Genomic DNA, 13,907 nt, shown 5'->3' with positions numbered 1-13,907 from the left:
CCGTCTGTGGTTTTTCTCTACCTCCGACAATTTAGAATGTCCTCTTTACATCGGTTCATCCGGAGGAGGAGAAAGTGACGGATAGACTTTAGGAACAGATCTCACAGGGTATCTCCCACGAGTCTGCCTCTAATAACGAATGTGGCGATCAATCTTTACTGCCAATGCAATCGCTTCATTGACAGTTTTAGGCCCAGGATGAGCTAACATTACATCAGAGACCGGGTCAGACAATCCCGTTAAAAAACAATCTAATAAAGCCAACTGTCCCCATCTAGCCGACACAGCCCACCTTCTAAATTCTGCGGCATAAGTTTCCACTGTATTACGTCCCTGTCTAAGGGACTTTAGCTTCCTTTCAGCAGTGACTGCGATATCAGGATCATCGTATATTATAGCCATAGTCTTAAAAAATTCCTGGACTGAAGATAGTGCCTCATGACCACTGGGAAGACTGTATGCCCATGTCTGTGAATCCCCTGATAATAAGGTTTTAATAAGGGTTACCCTCTGACTTTCTGTTCCTGATGAAGTAGGTCTCATCTGAAAGTAAGAGAGGCAATGATTTATGAAATTCTGAAAGTCAGATTTGTGCCCTGAAAACTTTTCAGGGAGAGGCATTCTTAAATCAACAACAGGAGGGGACTGCACTGGTGCGGTTGCTGGCTGGAGAGCTTGCACAACTCCAGACAGCTGGGTGATCTGTGTTTGTTGGGTATTGGCCAACATGGTTAAATTGTTCACAGCTGTGGTCAAGGCCCCAACTTGGCTGCACAGTGCGTCCATAGACATTTTGGTCTGCTGTTCTGTAACGATTGGTGTCAGCAAGTAACAGAATTCTGATTATTAGGTGATCTGCAGAATCACCTATAATACTGGTATATAAGAGCTGATGTGACTACCAATAGCAATGAGTGATAGGTAAGGTATAGTGCTTGGTGCAACAGTAGTACTGATAGGTTTAGCTATGCTACACCAGAGGAGCTGGTGGGCACTAACAGTACCAGACCCCTCACCAGAGACTAGGGCCCTGTAGTAGAGAGGTCAGACTAACAGAGTTGGCAACAGGCTGGCAGATACGGTACAAAGTCAGAAGGCAAAGGCAAGAAGGATATAACAGGCTGAGTCAGCAACAAGATCAGATGTACAGAAGTACAGAATCACTGAGAGTAAGGATAGTCAGAATGAGCAAGAGTCATACACAGATAATACAATATTCAATTATAATTATGGCTATCAAACAATTCTATCACTGTGTGAAATCCCCGGTTTCCTCCCGGATCAAAGCACACCGGATCTCTCTAAGGTCTGAGCGCTAACACTAAGTATTCGCAACAGCAGACAAAGAGCAACTGACAGCTCTCTGCCTTTATGCTGACAGGGACTCCTCGAGCCCTGCCCAACTAGCCAGACCAATCAGCGGCGAGAAGCGCTCCCTGTGACGTCAGCCGACACGCAGGTCAGCTGACACGCCTTCGGGAAGTGTAAAGGTCCCGCCGCTGGGCACGCGCACGCGTAGCTCTGAGCCTGTGTGCTGACGAGAGCCCCGTGCGTGGCGTGCGACCCAGCTGAGCGGCGGGGATGGCGGCGGCGGCCACGCTGCTTTCCGTGATCGCTGCTTCCCCGCCGCTCGATACAATAGAACATGATTTTATATTATTACATTTTAATATACAATTATATATTATATGATTAATTGTTTTAATAAGAATTATATAATAAGCTTTATATTTAAATAAGTATATTTAAAGCCCTGTATGTTTCAATAAGCCTTAAACTGCTGTAGACTTTTTATTGGGTCAACCTGACCAATTTTTCGTTTTGGGAAAGTACAGACACATTCCATACTAATTAGCAGAAGGACACATTAGCAGAAATGCGTCATAAATGACGTTGTTTAATGTTTGGAAGTCCCAATGTCTGGCGCAAATAAGTCAACCAGCAGACAAGATGGCTGGTGACGTCCATTTTTAATTAACTGCGTCAGAAATGACCTAATCAGAATGTTTAAACATTGTGAACCTACGTAGATTCTCACAGTTAAGATAATTAAGGTATTCAAAACAAAAAAGTGTTATGGGTATTTTAAATGTCAAAGATAGCGTTTGACGCACAGAAGTTTTAGCCAATCAGAACCTGGGATTTAGGGAAGTTCCAGATTAGGCAGCCATTTTGCATCCAATCATAAAACTAGGAGCTGAAAGCTCAGTTTGCACAAGCCTACCAATCTCCTGAGACACACAAGGCAGAAGCTACCTTCCCACATGTGGTTCTACCTGTAGATGCTGAAGAGATGAAAGAGAAGGAGTAATATGCTTAATATTCTGGTGATTTACTTTATTCATTTTTCAGCATTAAGTTCTGTTAAGATGCTAGCAAGAAGTTTTTTTAGAAGCTATTTTTTATGCTATTTCTTTAAGAAGATTACTACAAGTTTTACACAGCTACTAGATACACAGCTATTGATACAGATGAGACTATTTTTGATCTTATTCTACATAACACAACTGTTATTTTCTTTTTTGAATGTGCTTAGAAGATTGATGATCGCCTGGCTATGAAGCCTTGATGAGATGGAATACTGTTAGAAGGAAACACTACTTGGAACTGTTCATATTTTGCATATATTCTGTATGATAAGCAAATAGAATTTTTTTTATATAAAATCATATACTGAGTGCTCTGATTCATTTCAAGGTATACCATCAATCTATAATTACTGTTATAGAGGGTTCAGACCCCGCTATGCCGGATTTATTTGATAGCAACGCTTTAAAGGCCGGTCCTTTACTGAGTTGGCAAGAACCGCTCAGGTTTTTGACAAGAGAGTTTAGCCTTTCTAAATCCCCCTCATCAGTGACTAATCACAAGTGTAATTTGACCTCTTAGCTGTGTCAGCAATCTGCCTCGGCAGAGCAGCTAATTTGTAAGCACAGCATGTTAACCCTATGTCTGCTTCCATGAAAGCAGGAAGTAGACATAGTGCAGATTTATTGCAGGATTTGTATCAGCTTTAACAAATAAATGTTTTTCTAAAAGGTTATTATACTGTTTCTTTCCTTCAGAGCAGGGATGTTCTAAGTTCAGGTACGCTTTAAGGGAACAGAGGCAGTGCTTCTAAGATACAAAAAACACAGAGTCAAGGAGGACAACCTATATAGTCTAGTAAGCATGATATATAGATAAGGTATATAACCGGTTCAGCACCGCAGTCCGAAAATCTCATGCATCCGAGCAACGTTCACCTTCCATTCATTCGCCTATAACTTTATTGCTACTTATCACAATGAATTGATCTATATCTTGTTTTTTCTGCCACCAATTAGGCTTTCTTGGAGGGGGTACATTTTGCTAAGAGCCACTTTACTGTAAATGCATTTTAACAGGGAGAATAAGAAAAAAAACGGAAAAAAATCATTATTTCTCAGTTTTTGGCCATTATAGTTTGAAATTAATATACGCCACCGTAATTAAAACGCATGTATTTTATTTGCCCATCTGTCCCGGTTATTACACTGTTTAACCTCCCTGGCGGTAAGCCCGAGCTGAGCTCGGGCTATGCCACCGGGAGGCACCGCTCAGGCCCCGCTGGGCTGATTTGCATAATTTTTTTGTTGTTACACGCAGCTAGCACTTTGCTAGCTGCGTGTAACCTCCGATCGCCGCCACTACCCGCCAATCCGCCGCTATACCCGTCGCCGCAGCCGCCCCCCCCCCAGACCCCGTGCGCTGCCTGGCCAATCAGTGCCAGGCAGCGCTGTGGGGTGGATCGGATTCCCCTTTGACGTCACGACGTCGATGACGTCGGTGACGTCATCCCACCCCATCGCCATGGCGATCGGAGGGGCTGGGGGGATGCTGCTCAGCAGCGGCTATCATGTAGCGAGACATTGTCTCGCTAAATGAAATTTTTTTTTTTTAAAAAAAAGGTATTTGCTGCCCCCTGGCGGATTTTAACAAACCGCCAGGGAGGTTAAATGATGTCCCTATCACAATTTATAGTGCTGATATTTCATTTAGAAATAAAGGTGCATTTTTTCAATTTGCGTCCATCACTATTTATAAGCTAATAATTTTAAATAATATAATAACATATTCTCTTGACATGCATATTTAAAAAGTTCAGACCCTTGGGTAACTATTTATGTTGTTTTTGTTTGTTTTTTTAATTGAATTTTTTTTTTTAATAAAAAAAAAGTGTATGTAGGTAATTTTTGATGTGGGAGGGAAACTGCTAATTTTAAATGTAAAATAATATTTTTTTTTATTATTAAAAATGTATGTGGGTGCAGTTTACTATTTGGCCACAAGATGGCCACAGTGAAAAAAGTCCTGGATGCGAACGATCTCGCATCCAAGAACTAAAATGCTGGGGAGAAGTTTCCTGGGGGCAGAAATACCGCGCTCTCTGGAGAGAAAGCGTCGGTATTTCTGTGGGGAAGTTAGATCGGTGAATGGGAATTATATTCCCATTCACTGATCGGGGGGCTAGCGGCGGGCAGCGGGAGCACGCGCGGGGGCGCGCCCGATCGTGCGCACGAGCCGGCGGCAGCAGCAGTGCCTATCTGGACGAGGAAGCTCGTCCAGATAGGTCGAACTGGATAATAAAGAAAGATACTTACAAAAGCAGGTTGCAAACCAAGCAACCAAGGCTCAAGGCATGTGGGGAAGACTAGGAATGGCTGGAAGGGCCAAATCTGTCTGATAATTCCGCCATTTAAATTGAAGTAGACTGAGTTAATATTATTATTAATATTATTTATTTATATAGCACCAGTATCTTCCATGGCCCTGTACAACCAAAGACCTGTCTCCACTCAGGATTGTGGTATTTTCTGAAGGTATGGATGGTCGCTCTCCAAAAAATGAAAGACTACTTGATATATAGGGAAATATCCTGTTGTTAACCACTTGAGGACTGCAGTGTTAACCACCCTGGCGTTCTATTAAGATCGCCAGGGCAGCTGCGGGAGGGTTTTTTTTAAATAAAAAAAAAACTATTTCATGCAGCCAACTGAAAGTTGGCTGCATGAAAGCCCACTAGAGGGCGCTCCGGAGGCGTTCTTCTGATCGCCTCCGGCGCCCAGAATAAACAAGGAAGGCCGCAATGAGCGGCCTTCCTTGTTTTGCTTAGATCGTCGCCATAGCGACGAGCGGAGTGACGTCATGGACGTCAGCCGACGTCCTGACGTCAGACGCCTCCGATCCAGCCCTTAGCGCTGGCCGGAACTTTTTGTTCCCGGCTACGCTGGGCTCAGGCGGCTGGGGGGACCCTCTTTCGCCGCTGCTCGCGGCGGATCGCCGCAGAGCGGCGGCGATCGGGCAGCACACGCGGCTGGCAAAGTGCCGGCTGCGTGTGCTGCTCTTTATTTGAAGAAAATCGGCCCAGCAGGGCCTGAGCGGCAGCCTCCGGCGGTGATGGACGAGCTGAGCTCGTCCATACCGCCCGGCTGGTTAAACCCCCTTAAAGACCAGGCCATTTTTTGTTAAATTGGCCACTGCAGCTTTAAAGCCTCACTGCAGGGCCGCACAACTCAGCACACAAGTGATTCCTCCCTTCCCTTTTCTCCCCACCAACAGAGCTCTCTGTTGGTGGGGTCTGATTCAGTGTTTATTTTTTTTTATATAAATATTTATATGTTTATTGTTATAATAAATTTAACTATTTCTTTCTTTTTTTATTTTTAAAACTCCCTCCCCCAGCCAGCCAATCACGACAATTGGCTGTCATAGGCTTCAGCCTATGAGAGCCGATGGCTCTCCTGTGTCCTAGAGGGACACGGCTGTCCCCAGTACAGCACTGCCTAAGATCGCAGCGCTGTACTATGTTTATAGATGGTGGTTTCGCCATCTAACAGTCTCCTAGCGGCGATCGCCGCTGGGAGACTGAAGGTGGAGCTGAGCTCCGCCTACCAAGCAGAGATGCGTGATCTCCTGCAAAACAGGCCACAAGGACCTTACTGTTAGGTCTTCAGACACCGTTGACCCTTCCACCGAAGGAAGAGATGTTGCCCAGCAGTGGAGTCTAAGCGCCCACGGGTCTTCACTAACACCCCCCGAAGGGAATGCTAGACTGCGCTGCTTAGTGTTCACCAGGTCACTGCTGGGATAATCCCAGCTGGTGGTTGAGAGAACGGTGACACCTCACTGCGGAGTTTTTAGGAGACAGAATCCGGAACTAACCGAGTCAGGGCAGATGGCAGGCAATAACAGAGTCCAGTATACAATCTGAGTCAGGGCAGGCGGCAGGCAGTAACAGAGTCCAGTGTACAATCCGAGTCAGGGCAGGCGGCAGGCAATAGCAGAGTCCAGTGTACAATCCGAGTCAGGGCAGGCGGCAGGCAATAGCAGAGTCCAGTGTACAATCCGAGTCAGGGCAGGCGGCAGGCAATAGCAGAGTCCAGTATCAGGCAAGAGGTAAGTATCAAGGGGAGCAGAACAGGAGTAGTCAGGCAGGCCGGGTCGAGATCAGGAGTATCAGTAATAGAAGCAGGGCTGGTCAGCAGGCAGAGCGTCACCAGGAACCACACTAGCTGTCAGAACGAACAGCACCTGTTACAGGGGAAGACTGGCCTTTTATACTGTGGCCACAGCAGATTGGCGCCAACGTACGCACGCCACGCGTGCGCAGACGCGAACACAAGGCTCCACGCATGCGTACATAAAGCCGCGTTCAGTCACGCGCACGCGTACGCACGCGCGCGCGAAACAGGAAGGACGCCGCTGCCGGGACCTATGAACGTGAGTATGACATTGCCCCCCCCCCCTTAAGGGCAGACTCAGGATGCCTATTGGCTTGGGCTTTTCAGGGAAATTTTTATGAAATTTTTTTACCAGTCTAGGTGCATGAACATTCCTAGCGGGCTCCCAGGAATTCTCCTCTGGACCGAACCCAAGCCACTTAACCAAATACTGTACCGTTCTGCCCCGCTTCCTGCTATCCAGAATCCTTTCCACCTCAAACTCCTCCTTACCTTCTACCAAAACTGGCTGAGGGACTTCCACTATTCGTTCTTGAAAGGTATCAGGAACATATGGTTTTAAGCAAGAGACATGAAATACTGGGTGAATACGAAGGGAATCAGGTAGTACAAGTTTGAATGCCACGTCATTAATTCTCTTCTGTACTGAAAAAGGAGCAATAAATTTAGGTCCTAATTTTTTAGACGGACACTTGAGTTTTAGATTCACTGTGGATAGCCAGAACTTGTCACCTGGACTGAAGATCGGACTCTCTCTCCTCTTCTTATCAGCCTGAGATTTTGCCCTTGCCTGAGTTTGCCGAAGATTTTCCTGGAGCTGAGAAAAGTTATTGTTAAGATTGGTAAGTCTATCCTGAACTGCAGGAAGAGGACTTTCCGGGATAATATCAGGAAACACTGTTGGATTAAAGCCAAAATTAGCAAAAAATGGAGACTGACCACTGGAAGAATGTACAGCATTACTATATGCAAACTCTGCAAAAGGTAGCAATGAAGACCAATCATCTTGAGATGCTGATGTAAAGCACCTGAGGTACTGCTCTAATGTCTGATTCGTCCTCTCCGTTTGTCCATTGGACTGTGGGTGGTATCCTGAAGAAAGAGAGGAAGATATATTCCACTTTTTACAAAGCTCCTGCCAGAATCTAGAGGTGAATTGACTGCCTCGATCTGATATAATGTCAGAAGGTAATCCATGTAATCTCACGATTTCTTTAATGAAGACCTCAGCTGTAGTAACTGCAGACGGCAGACCTCGCATGTGCACAAAGTGAACCATTTTGGTTAAGCGATCCACGACCACGAAAATAGTTGTAAACCCCGATGAAACTGGTAACTCAACCACAAAGTCCATCGCAATCATGTCCCAGGGGCGGGAGGGAATGGGAGTAGGGGACAGTAGACTCCAAGGTTTCAACCTGGAACTCTTCATCCGAGCACAGACCGGACAAGCATTCACATAGGCAGTGCAATCCTTCTTGACTTCAGGCCAGTAAAAATGTCTCTGCACCAGTTATAAAGTCTTAACCACTCCCCCATGGCCCGCCGTTTTATGATCATGACAGGATTGAAACACTCTTGTCCAGACCTCCTGAGGAACAAAAATCCTGCCCTCCAAGTAAGGTACATCATCCCGAATCTGTATTCCAGGTACTTGCTTTGACTGTAGAGAAGGTGCCACCTGTTTGATCTGGGCAAGGAAACTGGGTTGGATCAATAAAAATTTTGAGCCGATAGGATCGTATCAGGTGTTTGTGGGGACTCCTCATCCGGAAACATTCGTGAGAGGGCATCAGGCTTGACATTTTTTGATCCAGGTCTATAGGTCAAATGAAAATTAAAATGGGAGAAAAATAATGCCCATCTTGCTTGTCGTGGTCGCAGCCGTTTGGCTGTCCTTAAATATTCTTAGTTACGATGATCTGTATAAATCAGAAAAGGATGTTGAGCTCCTTCCAGGAGATAGCGCCATTCCTCAAGTGCTAGTTTAATGGCCAGAAGTTCTTTATCCCCAATGTCATAATTTCTTTCTGCTGTATTAAGTTTCCTGGAGAAGAATGCTATAGGGTGGACAAGTGACTTTGGACCAAAGCGTTGAGACAGTACTGCCCCCACAGCCGTAGCAGATGCATCAACTTCCAGAATAAAGGGTTGTGCAGGGTCAGCATGATGCAGGATAGGGGCTGATGTAAAGGACCATTTGAGAGATTTGAAGGCCGCCTGTGCCTGACTAGTCCATTGGAATGGTTGATGAGCTTTTGTCAATTGAGTTATGGGAGCCACCACAGAGGAAAATCCCTTGATATATTTGTGGTAATAATTGGCAAAGCCAATAAATCGCTTAACACCTTTTTATCCATTGGTGCAGGCCAATCCAGGATAGCTGACACTTTTTGAGGATCCATGGAGACCCCTTCTGGAGAGATGCGAAGACCAAGGAATTGAATCTGCGTCCTCTCAAATTCACATTTCTCTGGTTTAGCAAAGAGGCCATAAACCTTTAATCTACCCAAGACCTTTTGTACGTGTTCTCTATGTTCCTCCAAGGTTTCGGAGTAAATCAAAATATCATCTAAATAGACAATTAGAAAGGAGTCCATGAAGTCTCTGAAAATATCATTCACCAGGTGCTGGAAAGTAGCAGGTGCATTACAGACGCCAAAGGGCATCACTAGATATTCGAAATGGCCGAACCGAGACCTGAATGCTGTCTTCCATTCATCCCCCTTTCTTATACGAACCAGGTTATAGGCTCCCCGGAGATCCAGTTTAGTAAAAATCTTGGCCGATCTGAATTTTTGGAACAGGTCAGGAATCAATGGTAAAGGATATCGATTCTTGATAGTGATCTTATTCAAAGCCCTATAATCTACACAGGGACGAAGTGAACCATCTTTCTTTTCTACAAAAAATATGCCTGCACCTGCTGGTGAAGTAGAAGGCTTGATTAACCCCTTACGAAGATTTTCATCTATGTATTCCTTTAAAGCTTGTGTTTCGGGTTCAGACATAGGGAGTCCGTCCGAAAGGAATATCTGCTCCCGGAAGTAATTCAATTGGGCAGTCATATATTCGATGAGGAGGCAAAGTATCAGCAGCCCTTTCATCAAAGATATCCAGGAAATCATGATATTGAGGAGGTACAAACTGTTTGGATGATGTACTAAGGCACAAGATCCTGCCAATTTCAGGAAGACAGAAGCGAGAGCAATATTTTGAAGAGAAGGATACTTTGCCAGTTGCCCAATCAATCTGTGGATTATGTGCCTGTAGCCATGGGATACCGGGGAACAAAGGAGAAGGGAGAAGATCCAAACTTAAGTATTCCTGATGGCCTGATGATGTGGTTACCAATAAAGGGTATGTTTCTTGAGTAATTGGGCCTGAGCTGATGTTAGATCCATCTGCTAGTTGGATAGGAAATACTCGGGACGTGTTGCGGATGGGCAACCCAAGCTGCTGAGCCAGATGACAATCAATAAAACACGAGCAAGCCACGGAATCAATAATAGCCTTAACTTCGGTCACTCCTCCTGGACCCTGTAAGGAAAGAAACAGAGGAATATGAGCTGAAGAGCCAGATGCAACACTAGTTAGATGATCACAAGTTTCTGAATCCTTACTTGTTGGTCTTACTGGACAGGATTGTCTGAAGTGTCCGGAGGCCCCGCAGTAAAGGCAGAGATTCGCTGATATGCGACGTTGACGTTCCTCAGAAGAAAGAGAAGATCTGGCTAATCCAATTTGCATGGGTTCTGACGTGTCCTCAGTAGGGATACCAGGATTACTGGGAGCTGGTATAAAGGCCTGTGGAGGTGGACTCCAATATGACCGTGGACCTCCAGCTCGTTCTCTACGCCTTTCCCTAAGACGTCGATCAATGGAAATAGCGGTGCCAATTAAGTCCTTGAGAGTTCCAGGAACCCCCACACGAGCCAACTCATCTTTGAGTTGTTCACTCAAGCCAAGCCTAAATTGGTATTTCAGGGCCGCTTCATTCCACTCAGTATCATTGCACCACCTTCGGAATTCGGATATATAATCTTCCACAGGACGCTTCCCTTGCTGAAGAGAACAAAGCGCCGCTTCCGCTGAAGCAATGCGGCCTGGATCATCGTAGACCTCCGCCAAGGCCTGAAAGAAGGTCTCCACTGACAATAAGGCTGCATCATTTTGTTCCCTCAACTGTAAGACCCAGGCCAAAGGATCCCCCTGGAGGAGAGAAATGTCCGTACCCACTTCAATGGCCTCTGAAGTGTAGGTACGTGGTTGTAATGAAAAATAGAGTTCACAAGCTCCTTTGAAGACCCTAAACTGACCACGATCACCCGAGAACCGGTTAGGAAGTGGAATCCTTGGTTGAGGAGCTGCACTATCAGGAAGAGCAGGAGCAGGAGCTACAGGAGCATTAGCCACCGTCTGGATCTGACCATGTAACTGGTGATAGCCTTGTTGCACTTCCCTCACTGAAATTCGTAGTTCAGCAATTTGCTGGCAAAGCTGTTCAATAGGAGATGGTTCAGGTAGCGAAGCGGTAACTCCGGAGGCATCCATACTTTGGGCTGTTCGTATCTGTTAGGTCTTCAGACACCGTTGACCCTTCCACCGAAGGAAGAGATGTTGCCCAGCAGTGGAGTCTAAGTGCCCACGGGTCTTCACTAACACCCCCCGAAGGGAATGCTAGACTGCGCTGCTTAGTGTTCACCAGGTCACTGCTGGGATAATCCCAGCTGGTGGTTGAGAGAACGGTGACACCTCACTGTGGAGTTTTTAGGAGACAGAATCCGGAACTAACCGAGTCAGGGCAGATGGCAGGCAATAGCAGAGTCCAGTATACAATCCGAGTCAGGGCAGGCGGCAGGCAATAACAGAGTCCAGTGTACAATCCGAGTCAGGGCAGGCGGCAGGCAATAGCAGAGTCCAGTGTACAATCTGAGTCAGGGCAGGCGGCAGGCAATAGCAGAGTCCAGTGTACAATCCGAGTCAGGGCAGGCGGCAGGCAATAACAGAGTCCAGTGTACAATCCGAGTCAGGGCAGGCAATAGCAGAGTCCAGTGTACAATCCGAGTCAGGGCAGGCGGCAGGCAATAACAGAGTCCAGTGTACAATCCGAGTCAGGGCAGGCGGCAGGCAATAGCAGAGTCCAGTGTACAATCCAAGTCAGGGCAGGCGGCAGGCAATAACAGAGTCCAGTGTACAATCCGAGTCAGGGCAGGCGGCAGGCAATAGCAGAGTCCAGTGTACAATCCGAGTCAGGGCAGGCGGCAGGCAATAACAGAGTCCAGTGTACAATCCGAGTCAGGGCAGGCGGCAGGCAATAGCAGAGTCCAGTATAAGGCAAAAGGTAAGTATAAAGGGGAGCAGAACAGGAGTAGTCAGGCAGGCCGGGTCGAGATCAGGAGTATCAGTAATAGAAGCAGGGCTGGTCAGCAGGCAGAGCGTCACCAGGAACCACACTAGCTGTCAGAACGAACAGCACCTGTTACAGGGGAAGACTGGCCTTTTATACTGTGGCCACAGCAGATTGGCGCTAACGACGCGAACACAAGGCTCCGCGCATGCGTACGTAAAGCCGCGTTCGGTCACGCGCACGCGTACGCACGCCCCCAGCCACAGTATTCAAACTGCAGTCAGAGACGTGCGCGCGCGAAACAGGAAGGACGCCGCTGCCGGGACCTACGAGCGTGAGTATGACACTTACTCTAATTGGCGATAGGCGGTCCTGGGGCTGCCGCCATGGCCACGCCCGTCGGTGTGACGTGGTCGGCAACCAGTTAAATAACAATGGGTATATAGTGGTGATATTTAACCACAAGCTTAGACCTAAAAATATACTGTAGCTTCTGTGAATTGACTCTTTACAGTAAATGAAAGTATATATGCGTTAAAAAAATGTATAGGTATTTTCTGAGTTTTATCATTAATTTGTGAATTTTGCAGACAATTCAAGAATAATCATTATTTTTTCAGACACTGCTTCCACCCGCGGTAAAATCAGAAATAAGCATCTTAGCGAAGACAACATTCAGGCCAACTTCAGACTATGGATTGGCAGCACCGCACTGCCGAAAACAGGCCTTTGGGGATTACCATGTCAACAAGTGGTAATCCCATTCTGGCTCAGATCCAAACAGGAAGTGACGCTTGCTTGTGGTCACTTCCTTTTCCGGAAAAATGGAAGTGCAATGAAGCGTATTGTAAAAATACACTTCCGCACAGGTGCGCCGCAACGTCGCAACACCAACATTTCGGCAAACCCTGCATTGCAATAGGCTTACACTACTTCCGGCCTGCTGCACATCGCTACAGAGGTCGTGCTGTAATGTCGGTAGTTGCACTAGATTGGCAACTTCCGGCGCACCGACCTGCATGCTATATGAAAGCACTCATAGGCTTTCATTAGCATAGTGGTGAGGTGCGGTAAAATGACCCAGAGAATCAACTCCTGTGTGTTTTGCGCATGCTTCCCTGTAGCTGGAAACAATTGTGGATCGGTAATAATCATCTCTTCCCCAGCGTACAGCACATTTGGACATATCCTACTAACTTTTCTCCTGAGTAGATATTTGTAAACCTCATTAATAACATTCTTGTAAAGCTCCCACCAAGCATGAAATTCGTTGAAATGAGTTTAATATGCCTTTTTACCCAGGCTTGTGCACAAGGTAAGGGGGGGGGGGCTCTGGGTGCTCAAGCCCCTCCCCCCCTCCTTGTATGACTCACTACCCTAGGCCTTTCCAACAGACTACCTCCTTATTACGAGTGTGGAGTCTTGGTGTGGAGTGGACTTGAGTATTGCAACAGACCTGCAGTAAGTAACTTAAACTAACTGGTTGCAGACAGATGCAGGGATCCAGATGGCACTGGCGCCAACAAGTAGAAAGTTCCTTGGAGCTTGGTGTCTCCATGGCAACCAAAAGCTGCGCATGTCAGGTAGCATTGTTGCCATGATAGTGGAGACCCTTTGCACAGTTCTGTTTTTACCCACTATTTCATTTTTTTAACTCCTAAGTACAGAAAAATATATTTTTTTTTAGATAAGATGAAAAATTATCTCCTTAGAGAAAACTCAAGAGAAAAGCTAATAGAGTATGGCCCATTTTTTTCTCCAAAACTTGCATACAATAAATGTGATGTTTAATTGCATTTTTCACCTTGGGACTGTGTAGCTTACTTTCTATTTACCTGGGCTCATGTTCATAGCAAAGCTCAGATTGCATTTCTGTGTGTCAAATGGAAACTTGTACAGGTCCAGAGGACAAGTGGTAACAACATTCAGAGTCCTCCTCCTCCGAATGGTGCCATTGTAGGAGAGCTGCATGAAGGTGACATCGAGGGAGTTATCTTCTGTCCTGAGCAAAAAACAACAGTAATGTTTAACCACTTTAGGACCATACATATTAAAATCTACGTCCTGTCTATGAA

At 46.1% G+C, this 13,907-nt stretch overlaps 1 protein-coding gene across 1 annotated transcript in view; it reads right to left on the bottom strand.

Moving 5' to 3' along the window:
* LOC137537921 (5-hydroxytryptamine receptor 3A-like) overlaps positions 1-13,907 on the bottom strand; it is a 95,304-nt gene that overhangs the window by 41,512 nt on the left and 39,885 nt on the right. The window contains exon 5 of the mRNA XM_068259849.1: positions 13,668-13,834. Coding sequence (XP_068115950.1) covers positions 13,668-13,834 — 167 coding nt within the window. The remainder of the gene's footprint in view (positions 1-13,667; positions 13,835-13,907) is intronic.

The sequence above is a fragment of the Hyperolius riggenbachi genome, chromosome 11, assembly GCF_040937935.1.
Source record: "Hyperolius riggenbachi isolate aHypRig1 chromosome 11, aHypRig1.pri, whole genome shotgun sequence".
Lineage (NCBI taxonomy): Eukaryota > Metazoa > Chordata > Amphibia > Anura > Hyperoliidae > Hyperolius > Hyperolius riggenbachi.
Note: the sequence above shows the minus strand (reverse complement) of the source record. Positions and strands in the feature narration are given on the sequence as shown.